This window comes from Stegostoma tigrinum, chromosome 3 (genome assembly GCF_030684315.1).
Source record: "Stegostoma tigrinum isolate sSteTig4 chromosome 3, sSteTig4.hap1, whole genome shotgun sequence".
Lineage (NCBI taxonomy): Eukaryota > Metazoa > Chordata > Chondrichthyes > Orectolobiformes > Stegostomatidae > Stegostoma > Stegostoma tigrinum.
Genome location: NC_081356.1, coordinates 21394599 through 21419807, shown reverse-complemented (window position 1 = coordinate 21419807; position 25209 = coordinate 21394599). Strand labels below are relative to the sequence as shown.

Genomic DNA, 25209 nt, shown 5'->3' with positions numbered 1-25209 from the left:
GGTTGTTTCAATAGAGGTAGAGTGGTAGAGTCTAGGACAGAGAGCATAATTTCCAGCAATTAACAAATTGACATTTAATCATTAAATATTTGCTTGATGAGCTTTGGGAACAAATAATTGGTCTGCATCTGTTTTAATGGGTTTCAAATCTTCCCATTCCTGTTAAAGGAGGCAGCATGCTATTCCTGGTAATTTGTTTGGAGCTGATTGTAGTGTTGGTTTAATGAAGATCTAACCTGCTTGAGAGCACTGCATTAATGTCACATGTAACAAGTAGACTGTTCAACTTAAAGCTGATTCTTACTCAGCAAGAGGGAAATGCTACAGTGTGTCTATACTGATATTTGTTGGATGGACAAATCGCACACAATGAACACCAGAGAAGAGTAAGGCCTCCTGGTGCGGCACAAAAAGCTTTTATGAATTAGGAGATTTTGAGTGCAAAAATCTTCATTGTCTTCAGTGTTTCAACTCAGCCTTCAGCCAAATGAGGAAGAGAATATTTGAGGATCTGAATCTCAACCATGAGAGCAGGAAGACTTGTATTTACATAAATGAGTTTACAAGCAGAGTTTTCATTTTTGACTTTTGGGACAGTACTGACGATGAGACTTGATAATTGAAAGCAGCACCATATCCAATCATTGACAAACGTCATTAGCCTTAAAGACAGTGTTCAACAGTTCAAGGTCAAACATAATCTTCAGGGAAATTTCAATGTAGAGAATTTACTGTGCACAACAGGTAAGCTCTAGTGTCGAGGTTACAAAAGTGAAAACATTGAAGGCACATCAGTAATTATAAGAAATGAGTTGATTTCTGAACTCTGTCTTCCATCCACTTATTTCCAGAGGTGGAAAATGGTAGCGACAGATTGAATGTTAAATGTGTATCTCATTGTGCCTGTATACCTGCTGTGTACATAACAGCAGAGAATTCTGACAAAGCTCTGACTAATCAAGAGATTTTCATCTGTTTTTAAAGGTCATTTTAACTAAGGAAGGTCTTGTCGTAAGAGGTTCACTAGAATGACTGAATAGACCTATATTCTCACACATGAAAGAATAAAATGCAATATCATTGAAACATATAAAATCTTCACGACATGAATAGGGTCGATACCAAAGGGATGTTCCTGCTTTTGGGGAAGTCTCAAATCTGGAGCTATAATCTCACGTGAAGGGGTCAGTCATTTTGGACTGAGACAAAAGGACATTTGGATCCTTAGACTTCTGTACCAAGAGAGCAATGGATGTGGAATCAAGCCTGAGCATATTCAACACATATAAGTAGAGCTCCATGTACAAAGCAACTTTATAACCCACTGGGTAGTATGTTGTCAACCAAGTCCCACTCTTCCTGGGGTCATACCAAATTGTAAATCTTAGAATATGTGCAGTATCCCAATTGGCCTGACTTTTAGACCAATTTCAGATGGAAAACATGGACTAAGTTTCAACACAAACAAGTAGGGAAAATAAATTAATGATGGAGATAGTGAAAAGTCAATTCAGCAGTCTTTGTTTTCTGATTCCAATGTTGAGATCATCTGTTTTCAGCTAGCGAGGCCCCTTAGTGTTCAGTTAACTTACTCTGGAGGCATCGACTGTTCTGTAAGAAGTAACAAATGACTGACTCATTTGAAAATGCCTCTGATATAGCAATTCAAAAATCACAACTCACACCCACAGCAGCAGGAAAAGTAACTAGTTTTCTTCAAGCCTAAAGTGATTTTTCTTCCTGCAGACAGCATGTTGCTTCTGCTGAGGAAAACAACTGCACACACATCTGTGCCTTTCCTTCTCCCCCTGCATCTGTGTCCCTGCAACTTGTTTCCAGTTCTGACCTTCCAATTAACTGAGAAACTTCGCTTGTAGACAAGCCCTCAGCTCCTGAATGTCAGCATATTGCAGGAACCCATAGTCTTTGAAAACAGAGTTCACAATGGGTATAAAATTCTTTGCTATTAAAGAATGCAGCCATCCTGGTAAATCGTGTTTCTTTTTAAAAAGTAAAATATTTTTCCTTCCGATCTATAGTTCTTTAAAGGCTGAAAAATGAAAAAAGACCCAATTCTTACATGGAATTAACGTGCATGAAATAATATTGGAAGATTGATTTTAGTTAAAAGATTAGCTTTATATGGCTCAATAGGCTCAAAAAGCAATTACTCTTACTCTAATTTCTTAGCTGGATATTAAAATTTTCTTTGCAAAGTGCACAAGAGAAATTGATAACCAAATTAATTGCTGAGAAAAATCGCAGATCACGACTCACCATGCTTGAAATGTCTTCTTTTCTATTTGTCTTCAGACTGGATAAGAACATGTTTTCTGTAGCTGGTATCAATGGAGTTAGATTTTCACCTTTAACTGTCCAAGCATTCGGTGAAGCCCAGAAAGAAAAGTCCAGATGGAATGTCTGCAGTTGTTTTACACAACCTGCTCGATAGCCCTTCCATTAAATCAGACAGATTTGATGAGGGGTGGTGTGAACCCCGTGATTTTTTGTCAGCGTGAATTGCCCTCTGTGATAATGAGTGCCCAAGCAAAGAAGGTGAAAATCTCCCCTCAGCACGGCTCAATTGTACAGCCTCGCTCCCATGCACAAGACAAATCACACTTGGCACAATGATCCCTTGTTGCTTTAAGCTACATTTGCTGTCAAAATTGTTGGTTTATTATTTGCTGTCAGTGTTTTTTTTTGTATTAAGTATCTTGGGAGGTTGTGGGGGAGTAATAAGCAGCAACTCAGGAATCAATACAAAACTGATTGTATTCAGTGGGGTGAGACAAGCTGCAGAAAGAAACCAATTAATTTCATGGAAATACAAAATAACAGTTTGAATGTCACAGCACCATAAATTTACCACATATAAGTACATCTCATTGGAACTGAGTATGGAAAACGAGCCTCAAGAACCTTCTGATCATACCTTAGCACCTCAACATTACAAACATTACTGAGGTAAAAGGTTCCAGATAGAAATGTAGTATGTTATATCATTTCTAATGCAGACATTACGCTGAACATAAATGCATTTGCTAATGCATCAGATTTTATGTCCTTACTTTATTTTACTTCCAAAGAAAGAAATTACGCAGCTTTTAAGTTTGAAGTTGTTGACTTGCTCGCTGAGTAGCTCTACAGCCAGCCACTCAGCGAGGAAGTCAACAACTTCATCCCCAACCTGAGCTACAGATCTTCACAAGAGCCTTAAGCTTTGAAGTTTCTTCCCATTTCATTTTAAAGCTTAATTCAGGGGTTGGAATACTTAGACAGAAACTAAATTGGTACAACTGAACTATCCAATAATGTGTTTTATTGCCAGAATATAAGAAATAAGAAGCTAGAGTAGACCGTTTTCTCCATTTAAAATTATCAACGCCCATCTCCAGCCTCAGTTGCATTTTCCTGCTGCTCCCCATTTCCTTTGAGTCCCTTGGAGACCAAAGATCTGACGGACCAATGTAGGCTTTGAAGAATTCAAACAACGTATAAATGTATATTTGGAAACCATTTGTTGCCTCATCTGCCCTCTCAACACCTCAAATGTATTAGGAATAGAGGTTTTAAAACTGTTTTGTGTGAAGCCATTGAGCCACAGTGGCCGCAAGACCATACTCAATCTCCAAACCACAGAGAGTGCATGAATCTGGTCTGTAGACCTTCACTCAGAGCCCTAGTGGCTGGGCTAATCCATACACTGCTCAGCTAGAGGGTTGATAGTCACATGTACCGGAAGGTTACCTTATTTTGTCAATCGTTTTAGTCCTACAAGCAACATTATTAATAATTATTTTCTCAGTCCAGTCGTGAAGCTGTTTTGTGCATGTGTGCTATGATATATGGGTAATGATTGAATGATTTCTTATATTTTTATAGTAATCACTGTCCCACCCACCCTTTCATTCTGTCTTCAACCCATCTTAAAAAAGACCAAATAAGTGTATTTTTGCCAGAAGCATGACATGCACCTTAGTTTTGTTTTGATCAAATGGTTTTAGAAGAGAGTTGCTTGTTTCCATCCTATATCTCTAACATCCTTGTTGACAATTTAGTCACATATTTTAGTCATCTGTCAATCTCTGTTCTTTGGAAATTTACTTGACTAGAGATGTGCAGAGATCAGCAACATTTGAGCATAGCTTTCAGCTTTTAGAATTTATGTGGATATAAGCCAGCGCTAGGCTTCTTATCCTGAGTCTTGACAAATAGTTACCCATTCACATGGACTGAAATAGTCAAAATTGATGTCTAACACATCTAAAATAGCAAAACAGTGGTGGATGTGGGTGCACTTACAATGTTAAAAAGACATTTGAATGAGCACATGAGTAAGAAATGTTTGGAGGGATACAGGCCAAAAGTAGGCAGGTGGGACTAGTTTAGCTTGGGATTATGGCTGGCATAGGCTGGTTAGACTAAAGGGTCTGTTTCCATGTTGTATGACTTTATGACTATGATTGTTATTATGAGTCATGCTGGAACATTCACATGTTGCCTGGAATTGTACCAATTTTGTGACATTTATTCAACTAATGGTGTTCAGCAGATGTCCTCCAACCACTTTAAAGAGAGCTGCCTTGCTTGAGTATTGTTTTCCTGTTTCTTAACACTTTTATGAAATAATTAAATCTATCTGTTCCAGTTGTGATGGATACATTCTCCAAACTACCCACTTTCTCTCACCTTTTAATGTATTTTTTACAGTAATGCCACATGGTTGATTACCATTAATCTGTTCTCTTTTCTCCTGCATTTCTTTCTTCCTTTCCCCAATGCCTGAGTAGAAGTGGAACAGAAAGGTAATAAAATGCCTTAGAAATTAATCATTTTCAATCACTGTTATGCAGTTACTTCATTAATATATTATATGTAACTACTTTGCTCTTGATGCTTTTGTGTAGAGGCTTGTTTAACTAAGTTTTTGGTGCAGTGTCCACCATTCTGTTGCTTGCTTACAGAACATGCACATTAAATTCACCACATTCAGTTTTTTTCCGCTTCATTAGAGGATATCAGATCATGGATGACCGTCATATTTTCTTGCTTTTCTTTTTTCCCCAGAAGTAACTTACCCATATCATGCCTCTTTCATTTTGTTGTGTTCTTAGCAGCTTTCACTAAATGGTGCAATTTTTTGTTTGTTGTTATTAAACTGTGAGTTTTATTTCAAGATGAGTGATAAATGGTTATAATGATCTAGCAATCACAGTGAAAGCCCTAAACTGCCATTCTCATCTTATTTATTTGGTTTTTAATCAGTTTCTAAATATCAAAATTTATCTATTCAGAACTGTAGACATTTTCTTCAGTATTTGAAACTTTCAAAATTTTAATTCTGTTTGTGTCTGTATGTGTACATGTAATTTCCTTTGTAAATTTCACTGAAGGACATGTTTGATGTTAAATTATTCAGATAACCGTCAGGAAAATTTGAAAACAAAACTCTCTTGTTGTACAAACCTGAGCTGCCTTTGTAAGATTTTAATAGCTCTGTCTTGTGTTCTGTTTCCGCAGTTTTCTTATGCCCTGGAACACTTAAAGCAGTTTATCAAATGGACCACTTGTTTGAGTCTGATCACCAGTCGGGTGCCTGGTGCAAAGACCCACTTCAAGCTTCTGACAAGGTCTATTATATGCCTTGGACCCCGTACAGAACAGATACATTAACTGAATACTCTTCAATGGGAGATTTTATTGCTGGTCGACCGACCATCACCTACAAACTTCCTCATAGAGTGGATGGAACCGGGTTCGTAGTGTATGATGGAGCACTGTTCTTTAATAAAGAGCGAACAAGAAACATTGTGAAGTTTGATCTCAGGACAAGGATCAAGAGCGGTGAGGCCATCATAGCCAATGCCAATTACCATGACACATCGCCTTACCGATGGGGAGGAAAGTCAGACATTGATCTTGCAGTAGATGAAAATGGCTTGTGGGTTATTTACGCAACTGAGCAGAACAATGGCAAAATCGTTGTTAGCCAGTTAAATCCTTATACATTAAGGATTGAGGGTACTTGGAATACTGCTTATGATAAAAGGTCAGCTTCAAATGCTTTCATGATTTGTGGCATTCTGTATGTGGTGAAATCAGTGTATGAAGATGATGACAATGAAGCCACTGGAAATAAAATCGACTACATCTACAACACTGAGCTGAGCATGGATGGAAATGTTGAAGTATTGTTTCCGAACTCCTACCAGTATATTGCAGCAGTGGATTATAACCCTCGTGACCATAAACTGTATGTGTGGAACAATTACCATGTTCTGAAGTATTCACTGGAGTTTGGTCCACTCAACGAAAACGGTATGTGGTATTTGTCTGATCTAACTTGACTTTGTCAGTGTTTCACATTCAGTTAGGACAATAATAGCACTTCTCTCACAAAACATTTTGAAGTTTCCCTTTGATAGGGTAAACAATTGTGAAAATCCTTGCACCCTTCTCTGAATTTGAGTAACTGAATAGAACTAAAATTCACCATTTTAGTTTAAGCTCCCTGTTGAAATGAAATTACACCCCTTTCTGAAGTATGCAAACTTGCTGAATGCTGATCCTCCATTTTTTATCTCAGGTATCAGATGTTTCATTGTACAAATCTTTACTTGATCCACCATTCTGAATTGGCATTCATGTCTATTAAGCATTGTAAAGTACTGTTTACAGGCTGTGTAAAGTATTGTAAAACCATTTAATTACTTTGTACTAACTTCTCTGGATGCACTCTGGCAGTCAGTTTAAATACAGCCAGGCCAAAGAGCAGATCAACAAATGATCAGTTAATGACCAATCAACAAATGACTAGTTAATCTTTGCTTTCTGCTGGCAAAAGTGAAATAAGTATCTAGAACTCCTGGTGAACTTCCTGTGCTTCTTTCGTGATTAAGTAAAGGGACTAAGTATTTTTCTTATTGAAGGAAATCTACTTATTTTACAACGTAAAGATGGCTCAGACTGGGGGGAGAGATTATTTTTGTGAAACTTCCTTAAACCAGTTTGCCAATGGAGATAAAATCCAACAGGGGCCTTAATAACAATGAAATCCTTTCTTCACTTACTCGATGGATAAACATTTTTGTTGTATTCAAATCAACTGTGAATATGACTTGTCATAGTAACCCAGAAGGTGTAAAAGAATCAGTGGCATTCTTTGAACAGAGTGATTGTGCTGCTTTTCCATCTGTAGGTACCCTGAAGCTTCACAGCTCTAAGCAATTGTGCTGCATAGTCTTATGTTGCCATAATTGGTGTAAATTGTTTGCTACAGGTAAACTGTAGCATGGCTGACAACTTGCATTGCTTCACAAAATAACTTGCTGGAAGTATTCCTGTGGCAGTCATCCTGGAACTCAGCTGCAATGAAATTAATGTTGACAGTTGTGCACCTTGCTCATACACCTATTCCGTGCTATCTTTGAGGCAGAAGACGAAAAGAACATTCTGACCAATCTGCAGATATTTTACTAAGAGGACCGAGAGAAAGTGTTCATGCTAAAAGTCTAATTTGGATCATAAATTCATAGTTTCTTTCATCTATTCAATTTCAGTTGACATAAATTTTAAAGGGATGTCATAGAGATGCTTGGACTCGTGAAGATTTTTCTAGGGAATTTGGAAAATATTCCTATACAGTTATAGCCTTTTTGCTTTTGACAGGATGACTATAGAACCATCCACCAACCTACCCGCTTTGGGTAAATTTCTGGCGAGTAAGTCACACAGGAGGGGAGGCAGATTACAGATTATTGTCCTTTACCATGTACCTGAAACAGCATGACAAGTCTTCTGTGCTCAGATACTGTTCTATATCCCCTGAACACCCCTGCTTTATTTCAGGCAGCATGATGTATTAACTTGCAAGTCAAAACAATTAATTCTTCTTGCGCCGTATGGAAGAGTAAATGAGCAGAAAATAGTCCTCTGGCAGGAATGATCATAGCCAAAAGTCACAGATGTAAATTTTTTGGGAAGGGAGCCACTGGGCAGATGATGGGGATAAGACAAATTGAATAGCTGGTTCAAAGAATGGGACACAAAGAATGGTTTGAATGGTTCCTTTTATGATGTAACATTCTAAGACAATGCTAGGAATGAAATAGAAACAAATAATTCATTTCATTAGAGATAGGAGCTCGAACAGTTCATCCACTTCACCAACACCTTCTACCCCAACCTGAAGTTCACCTGGTCCCTCTCCAACACATCCCTCATCTTCCTGGACCTCTCTGTCTCTATCTTAGGCAACCACCTCAAAACCAATATCCATTTCAAGGACTACCAACTCCCACAGATACCTAGAATACACCTCTTCCCACCCACCCTCCTGCAAAAATTCCATTTCCTATTCCCAATTCCTTTGCCTCAGCCACATCTGCTCCCAGGATGAGGCATTCCACTCCCGTACATCTCAGATGTCCTCGTTCTTCAAGGACTACAACTTAACCCCTGCTGTGGTCAAGAACGCCCTCAAGCATGCCTCCCGCATTTCCCACAACTCATCCCTCACACCCCGCCCCCGCAATAACCGCCAAAAGAGAATCCCCTTCGTCCTCACATACCACCCCACCAGCCTCCAGATATAACGGATCATCCTCGAATACTTCAGCCATCTGCAATCCGACCCTACCACCAAAGACATTTTTCCATCCCCACGCTTGTCTGTTTTCCAGAGAGACCACTCTCTCCGCTACTCACTTGTCCGGTTCACACTCCCCTACAAACCCACCACACCCGGCACCTTCCCCGCAACCGCAGGAAGTGCTACACTGGCCCCCACACCTCCTCCCTCACCCACATCCCAGGCCCCAAGAAGACTTTCCACATCAAGCAGATGTTCACCTGCATGTCTGCCTTTGTGGTATACTGTATCCGCTGTACCCATTGTGGCTTCCTCTACATCGGGGAAACCAAGCGGAGGCTTGGGGGCCACTTTGCAGAACACCTCCGCTCGGTTTGCAATAAATAACTGCACCTCCCAATTGCGAACCATTTCAACTCCCCCTCCCATTCCTTAGACGACATGTCCATCCTGGGCGTCCTGCAGTGCCACAACGTTGCCACCTGAAGGTTGCAGGAAAAGCAACTCATATTCCACTTGGAAACCCTGCAGCCCAATGGTATCAATGTGGATTTCACCGGCTTCAAAATCTCCCCTCCCCCCACTGCATCCCAAAACCAGCCCAGCTCATCCCCGCCTCCCTAATCTGTTCTTCTTCTCACCTATTCTCTCCTCCCACCTCAAGCTGCATCTCCATTTCCTACCTACTAACCTCATCCCGCCCCCTTGACCTGTCCGTCCTCCCCGGACTGACCTATCCCTTCCCTACCTCCCCACCCATACCCGCCTCTCCAGGCTCCATCCCCGCCTCTTTAACTTGTCTGTCTCCTCTCCACCTATCTTCTCCTCTATCCATCTTCGTTCCACCTCCCCCCTCTTCCTATTTATTTCAGAACCGTCTCCCCATCCCCCTTTTCTTTTGAAGGGCCTAGGCCCGAAACGTCAACTTTGGTGCTCCTGAGATGCTGCTTAGCCAGCTGTGTTCATCCAGCTCCACACTTTGTTGATTCATTTCATTATGCCCTTTTACATCATGGATCTTGTACAATTTGAAGTATTATGGATTCTTCCAAACCAGTTCATCCTCTTGTGTAGGCAGACCACCAGTGTTATATTTCTGAAATTTGTCCCATATTTCAAATGATAATTAGATTAATATTGCCCAATTTAGCAGACAAACTCTGACATCTGCATTTTGTAGATCACTCCTGTGTGGACCTGGCGATACATTGTCCTTTACAGTACGAAAAAACTTAGTATCTTTTAACTGGTCAAAACATAAGAAGCATCAAAGTCCATGTACTGATCACTAAACTATTGTATTCATCTACAAAAGAAAACAATTTGCAAAAAGCCAGTGGAATTTAAAACTTTAAGGCTAGATTTTATATCAAGAATACAACATAGTCTATAGGACAGTACAGCACAGAAATAGATCTTCCATCCAACCATGCCTGTTGGCGACCTTAATGTGATTCAAAACTAATCCCATCTGCCTGCACATTGTCCATATCCCTCTATTCCCTGTCTATATTTGTGTCTGCCTAAATACCTCTTAAATTTGCTAATGCATCTGCTTTGACCAACTCCCCTGGCAGCGTATTATAACCACCTACTGTCCTCTGTGTAAAAAGCTTTCCTTGCACATCTCCTTTCAACCTTTCCCGTCTCACTTTAAACCTCTGTCCCCTAGTAATTAATATTTCCACCCTGAGATAAAGACTTTGACCATCCATTCTATCACTGACTCTCATAATTTTATATATTTCTATGATCACCTCCCCAGCCTCCAACACTATAGCAAAATGAATCCAAGAGTTTATCCGACCTCTCCTTGAAGCTAATAGACTTCAATTCAGACAATATCCTGGTAAACCTCTTTTCACACTCTCAAAGTCTCCACATTGTTGTTATAGTGTAACAACCAAAATCGCATACAGTACTCCAAATGTGGTCTAACTAAAGTCTTATACAGCTGCCAGTGACTTACCAAGTTTTATACTCTATGCCCAACTTTTATACTCAGTTCGATGAAGCAAGCATGCTGTCTGCTGCCTTTACCATCTTATCCACTTGAGTTGCCACTTTCAGGGAGACATGGACTTGCACCGCAAGTTCACTCTGTATGGCAATGCTCCTAAAGGTCCTGTCATTTACTGTATATTTTTGCCTTGCAAATGACCTCCTAAAATGCGTAACCTCACACTTGTCTGGATTAAACGCCATTTGCCATTCCTTTGCCCAACTTTCCATCTGGTTTGTAGCCTGCTGTATCCTTTAATAACCTTCCTCACTGCCCACAACTCCACCAATTTTCATGTCATGAACAACTTACTAATCAGATCACTTAGATTTTCATCCAAACCATTTATAGATCTTACAAACAATAGTGGTCCCAGTACTGATCCTTGCGGAACACCACTGTTCACAGTTTCTAATTTTAGAAATTCCTTCCACAATTATACTCTATCTTCCATGACCAAATCAATTCTGTATACAATTTGCAAACTCACCATGGATCCTATGTTAATCTTCTGGACTAGCCTACCATAAGGAAACAAGTCAAATGCTTTAATAAAGTCCATGTAGACAACATCTGCTGGCCTACCATCATCAATCATCTTTGTTACTTCCTCAAAAAGCCTATTCATGTTTGTGAGGCAAGATCACCATAAAGCCAAGCTGACTATCCCTTGTCATTTCATTCTTTTCCAAATGCAAGTAAATCCTGCCCCTCACAATCTTCTTTAATAACTTCCCTATCACTGATTTAAGGCTCACTGCCATATCATTTCCTGGATTATATATGCTTTCCCTCTTAAACAAAGCAACAACATTGATTATTCTCTGATGTTATGGGACCTCCATTATAGCTAAAGATAAAAGGATGTATGTCTTGCTCCAACTTTATAAAACTAGGGATAAATAACATCGGGAGTCCTATGTCCAGTTCTGGGCACTATACCCTAAAGAATAGGTGTTCTGTTAGCTCAGTTGACTGGATTGCTTAGTTTATCATGCAGAATGATACAAACAGCATGGGTTCCATTCCTCCACTTCCTGATGTAACCACGAAGGACTCTCCGTCTCAACCTCTCTCCTGACCTGAACGTGGAGACCCTCAGGTTCAACCACACTGAGAATGCAGCCTATGGTCTTCTGGGATCATGGCAACGTTACCTTTACCCGAAAGGATATGTTAGCTTTGAAAAAAAAAGTGCAATGCAGATTCCTCCGAATATTACCAAGATTCCAAGGGCTAAATTATGAGGAGAGATGACATTAACTTGGCTTGTATTCAGCTCAGATGAAAAGTTCAAGAAATGATTTGAATGAAATTTTTGGAGTTTGAAATCTGGGTTTTTGAAGGTGGAGTGATGTTGCCACCATATCTCTTTTCTTGACTGGCTCTAAGGGCCTAATATGGTTTACAGAGGTACAGCATCAACCACTCGTCAGTCCTAACAACATGTATTTATTCCCTAATCTCAATTAGGACTAAGTTTCATTAGCAAGATAGACATAGTTATTGAGACTATGCGAATGTGTTGTTACATTTGGGCTAGAAGTCCCTGGTTCAAATCTGACCTGCTTCAGACCTGTGTCATAATATCCCTGAGAAAAAATGATCAAAAATATCTGAAATCTGTGGAATTTAGCCCACACTCAAAAAGATCCTCAGATTTTCTGTCTCATCTCGTTACCTTGCACTACAAAAATAAATAAATTAATAGCACAGATACAGACAAATTTCATTTCGGCTGGTAGGGAGTCTAGAACAAGGGTGCAAGGCAGAACTAAATCATTTATGTGAGAAGCAAGAAAACACTAATACAATGATAGATTTGTGTAATTACCCCAAATTAAAAGCAGTAGATGCTTGCTCAGTTCATAATTTTAATCTGAAGTTAATAGGTTTTTGCTAGTCCAAGGTATTAAGTGATGCAGAAAACGTAGTTGGACAGAAATGGGATACAGATTATCTATAAACTTGACTAGTGACAGTTCAGGCACGAGGGCTGAATCACTGATTCCTGTTTGATCACCTTTGTTTATTTTTAGTTATGTAAATCATGACTGTTTCGTTTACGAAAGAAGTAAATAAGCTATTCATAGCAAGATATTAGATCAGGAAGCTGAACGTACTCAGCAGAATCTACCCATTGCAGCTTACGCAAGTTCCATGGAAATGTAGGGATTGATGGGTTAAAAACATGCTTCTGTTTTAGTTATAGCAAGTGTTCTTAAGAAAAAATAAAGTGATAAGTATTTCAGTTAGATAGCATTGTTATCTGAAAGTAAAAGCTGGTAGTCCAAAACAGGTCAATTTTATTTTTGTTGAGCCTATTGAGGAAAAATGTGTTGTCCCTTGTAGGGCTTGTTGATTTTTGTTTTGGTAGCCTCTAGTGTGCTTTCCTCTGTCAAGGTGACTAAACTGCTTGCAGCACACTCAAACTGCTTTAAGGTTTAAAGCTTGGGCCTAGTTTCTCCTTCCTTTTGCCATTGCTTGAATGCAGCAAATTCAGCCTGCAGAATCTCTCAAAGCTTTGGAATTCTCATTCTGAACTGTTGTTGTTTCATCCCGTTCCATGTAATTTCTTTGTGCCTCATTTCCCACAATTTCCAAGTAGAGCTGCAGATGATCAGACTGCTACAGCTGTGCGTTAATTAGTGCTCAATATGTTGAAGTATCGGATGTATTGAAATATGTTGTTACCTTAATCACCTCTAGGTGTGAACTACAATTGTTTAGACTTGGTTACAATGGTGTTCAAAATTTCAAGTTGAGCCTTCAAGAACTGACACTGAAATGATCAGCCAAGTGGCCTCATTCTGTGCCATTGTGCGGTTTAACAACTCCATTTCAAACACTTTTTGAAGCTGAATTTATCTTTCCAAAATCACTACTCTCTCCCACCATGCTGAAAAAGTATTACCAAGAATTATTGCAGAATTTATAAAAGGCTGTACATTTGGATCTTTCTGCACCAGACACTGAATTTTTATTAGGTAAAGAAGACTTCACGTTGAATTAACTGCCCGTCCCCCTATCCCCAAGGCCTGAATTATGCTGCTGCTCTCCTTGGGGAGATTCAGTTTCTCAAGTATGAAGGTTTAAATGTGCTGAACTGGAAATCCTTGTAAACTTTAGCAATCTCTTTGTAAGCTTTAAGCTCCATTGGTAGCATATTGATCTGAGACAGTTCTAGCTGCGTATATCAAATAAACTGCTCATAGTTCTCCAACCATATCAGTTGCATGACCACATCCTCACATCTGCTGTATTTTGACAGCCCCTCAGTATTATTCTTTGTGAAGCTGGGACAATCAGCAATCTGCTATCACTAAGTTGAACTTCAGGCAAATACCAGCGAAAATAAAACCACTTCCAGGGCTGTGTCTAAATCACCTACATGCTAATTTTGAGTGTTTTTATTGGTTCTTCCTACGTGACATAGGAGACTGCTAGACCACTTTGTATTGAGCATATTTTCACCATGCTGCAAGCTTACTAGTGGGTTGTGAGGTGCAGACCCATTGCTCAGGATCCTTCACAGACACCACCAGTCTCTGTATACAGACCTCCAGAGTGGTTGCACATGCACACAGCTGTGTGGCTTAGACAGAACATGGGTAATGGACAGGCTCCAGCAGCTGGAGAGCCAATAGCAGGGAAAGAGCAAAACACTGCATTTTGGATTGGAGAGTGAGGGAAGGGCACCTTCAACTAGAGGTTCTCACTGGCAGATTCAATCAGTTTCAAATTAGTTTAACTAAATTCAGTTGAATCACTACTGTGACAGGTATCGCCAGGGAGGCAACTAGGCCTCAAAACCTGCCCAGAGGATTTTGAATCTGATCAGTTGACAGATTGCTCACTCCTGTCTCAGGTTTTGCAAGCCGATTAGAAACTATCAGTCAATCTCTGACAGTAGATTGTTAATGTTATTTATTGACCTTGGTTGGTGACTGGCCATTTGCTGTTCCCCAAAACCCTCCTCCAGAAACTTACCCCTGATTTGAGTTGGTGCATATTTTCAGAGTGAACGGTCAGCCATATCTTTCAGTCCACATCTTAAACTCCGTTTGTTTTCAAAGTTTACCTGCTAGTCAAGTTGTTGGGGAATAATGTATGTTTCACTTTTTCTGTCATTCCCAGCCCAGATGCTGTGTAACAAATTAGAGGCCAACTATGACTCGCTCTCTCTGAAAACCCCAATAGACTTTTGTCACAACTCCAAAAGATTCCTAGGCACTGAAAATACCGTTGTTTGTTATATTGAAATCAATGTTTTTTTTTACACAAACTAAACTTGATGTTCAAGTGACAAAGCCAATCCCAAGTAATTCTACTATTAATTTGGTCTCTGTTGGTGTCCAATAGTTATGCTAATTAATTCAAAAACTACTGAGAACTGCAGTACATGAGACTTTCTTCCAGATATTGCATTGTTAGAATCACATTTACAAAGGCATTGCTATTGCCCCACAAAAAAAGCTATCCCCAGATTGAGTGAATATCCTAACAGGCCTGAACTGGAATGATAGGAAGCATCAATAGGCTGCTAGACATCACTGATTTCTTTTAATTTGCCAATAGGAGACTTGGTTGGTAAATTTAACAAATAATATTTGTTAAAGGGTATTAAAGGGTCCTGCAGCAAACTTGTTGGTTATTGGAAATTAATATAAACTTAGGATAATGTTTCGCCATGTGCTTTAGAATTTGCATTACTTCCACCCAGTATTGAACTTTTAGCAGTTCTCCAGTTTGATCTTGTTCATGATCTTGGATCAGAACAGATATGAAACATATTGGTGGAAGTATGAAAGAAAAAGGGGAAAAAGACAGTGCTAGGAACACTGTATAGGTCTGCTAGTAGTAGTGATACAGTGAGGCAAAGAATAAATCAGGAGATAATTAGGAGCATGTAAAAAATGTTGTGCAATAATCATGGGTGATTTTAATTTTAATAGAGATTGGGAAAGTGGATAGGCAGAGCAAGCCATAAGGAAAAATATATAGATGTATTGAGGACAGTTTTCAAGAACAACATGTTGTGAGTTCAACAAGGGATCAGACTGTTTTGGATCCGATGATATGTAATGAGGCATGTAAAATAGAGGATCTCAGGGTAAAAGACCTCCAAGGAAACAGTGACCATAACATGGTAGAATTTAGCATTCAATTTCCTCCCACAGTCCAAAGATGTTCAGGTTATGTAGTTTGTACATGCAAAATTGCCCCATAGTGTCCAGGGATGTGTAGAGTAGGGGGTATTAGCCATATTTATTGTGAGATTATAGGGATTGGTTGGGGGACTGGGTCTGGGTGGGTTGCTCTTTGGACAGTCGTGCAGACTTGATGGACCAAATGGCCTCTGTCTGCACTGAAGAGATTCTATGATTTAATGATTTTATGAATATTAGGTTTTATTTCAAAGGCAATGGAGCATAAAAGTAGGATTGTCACGCAAGTACAGTAAAAAATGCAAGTTTGATCAAAAATGGAATACTGTGAAGTGTTTTGTTACTTAAGGAAATATATACTGACATTGGATATAGCCCAGAAAATGTTCATGAGTTTATCCATGTGTGGAGAGATTTCTTACAACTTGAGTATGAGTAGCTTAGGTTTGTGCTCATTGACACTTAGAAAGCAAGAGGCAATCTTATTGAAACATACAAGATTCTTAGAGTATTTGACAGGATAGATGCAGGGAGATTGTTTTTCCTTGTTGGAGAGTTTAGGACTAGAGGGAATATCTCAGTATAAGGGGTCACCTATATAAGACAGAGAGAGGAATTTCTCATCTCAGACGTTAATTAATGGATAAAAACTTTTATAACAGAGAGCTGTAGAATCTGTTATTAAGTATACTCAAGCTGAGATGGACTTTTAATCAGTACATGAATGAAGGATCATGGGGAAAAGGCAGTGAAATGGAGTTGAGGATTGTCAGATCAGCCATGATCTAATTAAATGGCAGAGCAGACAATGAGTTGAATGACCTACATATGCTCTTACGTCTTGTGGTCTGAAGAACTTGACTCAGGTTGCTTAAATGAAGGCAATAAGCAAACCCTTTCACTGTCTTCATCTCAGATGAATTTGGTTACTCTTCATTCATGTATATTGTCTCCAGCACTTAGTTCCATCTTAGACAATCGTGGTTAGTTTACTGTTGTTGTGATTCTTCTCCCATGCATGTAAGAATACCTAATTTCACTTTTTAAAAACTGTAAACATTGCAAACTGCAGTTTTTCACAAGGACCCAAACTGCCGTCTTTGCAGACAGCACAATTCTGATTGATTGTGTGATATACATTAAACATGTTCTTCGTCATATTTGTGTCACTCAGACAAATTGGATAATGCAATAGATCATTATGTAAATTAATCTTAACGAATATCTTTCAAAGATTTATTATCATGTTCCATTCAGACAGCATTGTGATTGGTGACGTGGACGTTATCTCCAGGGAAAATTTGATTTAAAAATTTAGGTTCAGAACCTACCACAGAATAACTTAGCAAAATGTTCGCCTCTCTTGACCAGATTTAACAACAAGAGGTTTTAATTTGAGCAGTTTCATATGGTTAATTTTGCGATAACAGTTATCAAGCTCTGATGCTGTTGCATTTCTGTGTTGATAAACAGTATTTGTAATTAAGAATGGTCCCAAACGAGAGTTACAGTAGAGTTCTGAAAAACAATTATATTAGAATTGAAACGTCAGCTCTTTTTTTCTCTCCATCTGCTGAGTTTCTTCAACAGTTTGGTTGTAAAAATGTTATGTTTTATTGAAATAAAAGCAATATAACCATTAAATTGTTGTGTTGAGGAATCCAGCATCAATTTTAGTATTAAAGAATGAAAAATGTACATCTTTATAATGCCTTACATGACTTTAGGACTTTTTTTAACCAATGGAGTAATTTGAAAATGTTATAATTGTTCTGATGTATAAAACTGAGAAGCTAATTTGCATGCAGCAGTGTTCCACAAACAACATTAATGTTATAATGATGGTTGTTGAGGGAAATTACTGGCCAGGACACCAGGGAGAATGCCTCTGCTGTTCTTAAAATAGTGACAAGATCAATCTGAAATGGCAAGCAGATTATCAGTTTAATGTTACATTTGAAAGACATCATTTCCAACAGTGCAGCATTCCCTCAGTACTGCAATCGACTATCGACCTATACACCCACCCTGGTCTCAGATGATGATATTCTAGCTGTGATATAAATTGTACAAAGTTTTTCTTGTTTCATCCACTATTGTAATGCCTGGAATGTGCTGATGTCATAGTATCAAAACTTCTGTTTCACAAAAATCCACAAACAGAGATTAATACAGAATAGATAAGGAAAAGAAATTGTGCAGTGGAAAATTTAACTATGAGCACAATTTTCCCATTACTGTCTGAGCCCTAAGGCACATCATGGTAAGCATTTGCTATCCAGCATACAAATGGGGATGTTTTTTAATGTGTTTGTGGCAGCTGGATGACAGTGACAAGGCAGAATTTAATCTCCGTCTCTAATTTCTCTAAGCGTATTAAAAGAGAACAAGGTAAATTCTGTCAGAAGATCACCAATCTGTATCATTAACTGTATTTCTTTATCCACAGGCACTGCTACATCTGTTGGGTAGTTCTAACACCACTTTTTCTGTTTTTTTTTTAAGTATTGCTTTTGTTTTAGGAGTCAGTTAAGGGTGACAGCTTGTCTTCCCCAAAGCTCATGAGTGTACCTATGGATTTTTTTAAAAAATCTGCCTTGTTATTGTGGTTACTTTCCGATGATAAACGTAAACGACCAGACTTATTCAGCTTTTGTTTGATTTGTTTTTGTGTGTATATGCATTGTTGCCTACCATTCATTGCCCTGGAAGAGATGGTGGTGAGCCACTGCAATCCTTGGGAGGTAGAAATATCCACAGTGCTACATTTTTGCAACTTCTTACCTTAAAACCTTTAAAACACCAAAATTGCAACACAGTTGATATTAGTTGTCATTTTCTTCCGGCAATTTTTTTTTCATGTTCTGAATGTGATCTTTTGCGCATTGGGGAGTTAAGGCAAGGCATGACTTCCATGAGAATGAGCGACGCTCAGTAGTTGCTGCTCCAACTTTTGAGTCTGGGAGTCATCGAATGCATTTGACAGTGTGACTGCAGATGCCTAAGTCCAAACGTTCGAAAATGCATGGCAAAATGGTGGCCTGGAGTTTTACAATAAGCGGCAAAGTGGTGATTTCAATACCGAATTTTTTTTATAAAGTTAGAGATTTTGAAGGCATGGATACCATTTTTCCTGACTTTAGTTTCATTTTTGCATCAGCACTAAATGATCTCCAGCATGCCACAGTGGTAAGCTAATCAGCCAATCACATGGAAGGATTCTCACAGCCAGCAAATCATCAAGTGACAAGCGCTGGTTATATTTATGTTTTAATCGTTTCACAGAGAACAAAATGAAGATTGAAATTTATACATGGGATTAAGATAGAAACTAAAGTATCAAAGCTATGGATTTTTATAATTAACTATAAATTCTTTTTTGAGCCAGTGTGATTGTTCAGCAGTAATATTAATATGCCAGAAGATAATGATTGATCAGTAATGTTAGTCAATTTGTAATCAAGATACCCATGTTAATGCTGTTAGGAGCAGGATTTCAAATCTCACCAAGTCTGCTAGTCGATTTGTATTAATTCACAAAATTTTGAATTGATAAAATCATCAGTGGGGTTCGGGGCAGCATTGTTGCTCAGTGATTAGCACTGCTGCCTCACAATGCCAGGGTCCAGGTTCAGTCTTACTTCGGGTGACTGCCTGGGTGGAGTTTGCACATTTTCACCGTGTCTGTGTGGGTTTCCTCCGGGTACCTCGGCTTTCTCCCACCGTTCAAAGATATGCTGGTTAGGTGGACTGACCATGCTAAATTACCCATAGTGTCCAGGAATATGCAGGCTAGGTGGATTATTCCTGGGTCATGCATGGTTACAGGAATAGGATAGGAGAACTGAGAGTAATTAGGCTGCTGTTTGGAGGGCCCATGTGGACCTGATGGGCCAGATGGCCTTCTTCCACACTGCAGGGCTTCTAATATTCAATAAATTCTTGTTGTGTATAATCTGCTTCACTCAGATCCTTTAAGGAAGGAAATCTGCCACTCTTACCTGTCTTTGCCTTCAAATGATTCCAGAAATGCCAGTGAATTTTAGTTGGTGTCAAAAATGGAATAAACAAGTATTCAGGTCAAAAACAGTTAAGGATGATCAACAAATTCTGATTTTGCCTTGGATGCCCATATCTCTTGAGAATGAAAAAGGAAATGCTGTTCAAAACTGTAGTGTACCTCATTCATCATGGCATTTCAATGATTTGTACACTGAAACTAATAGTATGACAACCAGGCATTCACATAAAATAAAGAATTTAAGTCCTTCTTCTGCAAGAATAACAACAGTACACTGCATGGAGGAACAGAGAATCACTGGTAGCAACTCTTGGATTTTTGTGTTTAATGACCCATATGCGAATACCAGAAGTCCTATCAATGTTTCAAATGAAAGCTGATAATTTGGCTGTTAGTACAACTGCAGAGTTCGTACCAAAAACACAAGCATCTGAAGCGAGTTTATTTTTTTCAAAAATCTTTCCATATAGTTAGATTGTTAAAGCTTATGGGCTAGATATGCTTAACTCTGCAAGCTCATTCTGCATCAGGTGAGTCAATATGATGAACAGTGCAGGAATCTGTGATATCAAGTCCATATGACACCAACATCAAATTCAAAGACGATGTTTTGTTTGGCTTCCCCAAAAAAGCCAGTGGTGTAATTTTCTAATCAACATGTGCCATCTCCAGCCAAAGAGTAGTTCTGGAAGCAAGATTAAATGCCACATTTGAACTAGATTCTCGTGTTTCTGCCCAGATGAAGTACAGTGTGCATTGCATCTTGAATGCAGCAAATTTAAATATACGTCAGCATCCATTTCCACTTCTAATTTGAGAAGGGATAAAATTACCATTTGGTGCTCTTGTGCTGAAGTTAAAAAAACAAGCTTCAAGTCCCTCTACACAAATTCTCTCCCTGACATTTCACTCTTCCAGATTTATATCCCAGTTTTTGAGGTCTGTATGGTGGATAACAGTTCTCATTCAATGCTGTTTTCACCTCATGTTTGGTAACAACTGTACCACTGCACCTATTTACAGCAATGTCAAATCTTGTTCTTGTAAGAGGTTGCGTGCAGATTATATTCACTCTGAAGGGGTAACAGTATCCCAAATGTGTACTTCTTTGAATGAAATACGTCTGTGGGGTATGACCCTATGGTCTAGCCAGTTCTATGCTAACTGCTTCTAAAGCACCATTCAAAATGACCTCATTAGCATGGACTGTCAGCGACAATTTGTCCAAATGAACAATAGCTTTTACACTTAGGCAGTAATTCCCACAAATTTAATTTCATTGTGTTGTATTATCCAAATACCTATGTTATATATTCAGTATTTTTTAATTGGTAAAACTTTTGATGAAATCAACTGAGCATTACCTTTCCAATATGAGCTTAATTAAGGAAATATTACAATTAACTAATCAACTTCTACATCACTTTTGGTATGTGCATGCATGCCCACAGACAACCAGAAACTCTGAGCTGGAGAGTACTCAAACATGTAGCTCAGATTATAGTAGGAAATAAATTTCCTTTGGATGATGGGAAGTGAAGGTTAGTGATTGTACAACATAAACGTTTGTTTTTACAGTCAAAAATTACAAGCCATGTATTCTGAAAACACATGGTGAGCATTCAGCAGCCGACCTAGAAATAATGTTAAGTTTCATACATATTTTGTTGCTCATATATTGTACAAAAGTTGCAACACATCCATGCAACATTTTTTATAGAGAGTACAATATGTTGAAAACTACATATTGCATTCTTTCTAGAGCGTTATACGTGTGTCATGGCTTCTTTTTGCACCCAGCCTTGTGCAGGAAAATGGTACACAACATCTGTTTTATCTCTCTTGCTCTCATTATCTCTCACTCTCATTCTGCCTCTTTCTCTCTCTCTCTCATTCTCTCAATTAATTGTCATTTTACTTGAGAATCACGAGTGAGACTCAACCAATTTTATAATTGTAATTATGTTATCGTAGTCTACTTCTGCAGTCATTCTGTCAATTTTAATATTTAACCAAAGTAATTATGGAAGTATTGTGATAAGATATAGCCTTGATAGTAAAATAGCAAAGCTAATCATTTTGAAGTAGCATTACCTTTATGTAAAAGAGTATCAAGCCAAAGAAAACTAAGCTATACAGAACAGAAATCCACAGCTGTGTCCAGCTATGTACGCACTTATCACAATCACTGGCAGTAGCTGAGTACCTGCAAATCATATTAGTTTTCCCTCAACACCAAGGAGTCAAATAGTTTGTTGAAAATTGCCACTGAGGCTCTCAGTAAATAAATTCTACTTTCAGACGGAAAGCTAGTTTGAGGGAGTTTTAGTGGCTTGTAGACTTAATAAGTTCCCAAATAATACAGTGAAATTTCACACTCTGAAAGGCAGCTAAATTGGGCAAGTCATTGAAAATATGGCTGTGGTTCTTTCCTTTTAAGTACAGATCAGTTGTAAACCAAATTTGATAACTTCTGATTCAAGTACAAATAACATCACAAAAGTAGGTGGTGGATGTATTTTAATCTTTATAGTAAGCCCTGTTCCATCACCTCCTGAAGCTCCAACTTGTATCCAATCCAAGGAGAAAACCTTCTGATCCCTAACGAATGTGAAGGACTGCAAAAATAATTTTAAATTCTGGCAATCTCTGGTCTTTGTCCCCAGTGAACATGAGTGCATTGTGTAAACCTGAACTGAATTTGACACTTCATTTAACAGTTTGAATTGTAACTACCCTGAGAATGTGGAGAGCTGAATTGCAGCTCCGCTGTTCCAGGGGTCCGAGCTTGAGCTCATTCTTGGGATTTGTGACCTCTGCCACTTCTGACCCACGGGTACTTAGCATATTCAATAGACATACTATTCTTCACCCTGACATTTCTGACTTTCATCTGCTCTATAGAAACGCTAACAATGTTGGTGTTTGTGTGCCAGCCAGCCACTGAATGGACTTCCCTGTTGTTAGTGTGATGAAGTTCTCCCAACCCATTGTGCATGGATAGCAGCAATATATATTTGAAAATTTCCATCTAAAAGAGCCCAGAATTCTGGAATGCACCACATCATTTTACATCATCAACAAAAGTGGAAGCAATAAAAATGTGCACGGTCATTTGTGTCAAATGATGATGCTCATTCCCAGGGTCCAAGTAGCTTATTTTGATTTTCACTGTTTAGTACCGTTGGAAACCGCATGACTATTGATTCTCTATGTTAATTTCCCTTAAAATACTGCCGTGTAATTCACTTTTGGCCATATGACTATACTGCATCTTTTGTTGCTTTGTTTTTACCTTTTAAACCTTAACATTATGATCTTAAGGGAGACCATTAACTTCTGAAAGGAAATTCGAACTCCACACTACTAAACGAAAGCACCATGCCACAATATTTCACATTTTAAACAAAAATTTTCACAGTTATTCAAACAAGTACTAACTATTTTTTTTCCTTTTGGAAACATTTAGATTTTGAATTTCAAAATCTCAACAGCCCACTTCCTGTTCTGATTTTAATGTCACAGAAAAGTTTCCCAATGTGTTACATCGATCTTGTTGGCTCCTGCAGTTAGAATCATTGAATCCCTACAGAGTGAATCAGGCCATTTGGTCCATCAGGTCCACCAACCCTTTGAAAGGCATCCCACCCCACTATCCTAACCCTGCAACCATGCATTTTCCATGACCAATCCACCTAACCTGCACATCCTTGGATTGTGGGAGGAAACCGGATCACCTGGATGAAGGCCATAAAGAATGTGCAAACTCCACATAGACATTCAACCGAGGGTGGATTGAAACCTAGCTCTCTGGTGCTGTGAGGCAGCACTGCTAACCACTGAGCCACTGTGACACCCTGGAAGCGACCCGCTGTGTGCCCCAACTCTCCGCCATTCTCTTTAAATCTCCTTAGTGCTCTTGCTGTTGTCTGAAGTATGAACTTTCTTTGGTTTCTACCCCATGTATTTGGCTAGGTAAAAATCACTTCAAGCAACTCATCATAGTGGACATCCCAACTCAGGCATGTGTTTCATTGGATTCTTACAAAGTGGTTTACAGTACCTATTGGATTGTTCGCTCTGTCTCTTAAAGTTACTTGCAGGACCCAGATAAGTGCTACAGAAAACACCCAGAGAAAACCAAAGTCAAATCATACCCTCCTATCATCTATCTTTCTAGCCATATAGAACATCTGATATGTCTGAAATTTAAGCAAACTAACCTCAATTTTAAACCAGTCCTTTGACCTGAAAAATGTATGGTTGCTTTAAAAACTTTCCTTTCTAGTCCTTTGCTTTCAAACCTGTTTCCACTCGAGCTTCCACCTGAATCAAACCTTCTGAAGACTCATATCAGCAACTTGTCTGTACCAAAAGGGACCAGTTATTATTTACAGTTTTCACACAATAACTCTGATCTTTTTGGGTAAACTCAGACTATCTTTTGAATTGCAATTACGCTAAGTTTTGTTTACCAACTCATTATGCCTCTTTTTCGTATTTTATGAACAAAATTTTTCCCAAACTAAATTTTATGTTCTGGAAACACATGGATTATCAAATTACATATTCAGAATGTTAATTTCATGTCCTTAAAAGTTGGAAAATTATTTTCACATAAGATGTTTGCATGGCAATGCCTAACAAATTTGCAGTAAAATTTGTTGCCTTCTACTTTAACAAAACACCAGCTTGCCTATTTTAAACAGCCTAAAAACGAGACAGTGAACTATAGAATTTTATGTGAATCAAGCTCAGTGCTTGATTGTTAAATGATATAGCACAAATTCAAAACTGAAACTTTTAATGAAAGAATTGTTGAGCTATTGGAAATAATTTAAGGGTAGCATTTCACATGCACTCTAGTGCCTTGCTCTGGAAAATATCTTGCCAATAGTTTAGTTGTGCAACAATTTGACTAGGTTATTTTAATATGTTTAAAGTATTGATCGTATACATTGTTGAATATGGGCAGTTAGCACTAAGTGTAATTTTAATTAAAGCAGCGTTGCCATACGGGAGATAATTGGACTGGGGTAGATTTAGTTCAGTTGTCATCTTATGTATACATTTGACCCTTTTTTATATACTTCTGAATTTTAAATTATTTTAATAGTAAAATAAGAAGAGCACAGCAAATTGGAAAGCGGAAAGTTAGTTTAGTAAGAGCGAAGAACTTGCCCTGCATTAATATTAAACAAAAAACTGTGGATGGTGAAGATCTGAAACAAAAACAGAAATTGCTGCAGAAACTCAGAAGATCTGGCACATCTGTGAAGAGAAGGCAGAATTAACATTCCGAGTCTAGTGAACTGCCTACAAAACTCAAAAAGTGAACTCTGTTTTCTCTCCACAGATGCTGCCAAACTTGTTGGGTTTCTCCAGTAATTTCTGTTCTTGTTACTTTTCCTGCACTTTTTCCTAA

General features: G+C 38.6%; 1 protein-coding gene across 8 annotated transcripts in view; it reads left to right on the top strand.

Moving 5' to 3' along the window:
- adgrl3.1 (adhesion G protein-coupled receptor L3.1) overlaps nt 1–25209 on the top strand; it is a 633648-nt gene that overhangs the window by 433546 nt on the left and 174893 nt on the right. For all 8 annotated transcript variants that reach the window (XM_048527072.2, XM_059643687.1, XM_048527071.2 and 5 more), the window contains exon 6: nt 5524–6321. In XM_048527072.2, coding sequence (XP_048383029.1) covers nt 5524–6321 — 798 coding nt within the window. The remainder of the gene's footprint in view (nt 1–5523; nt 6322–25209) is intronic.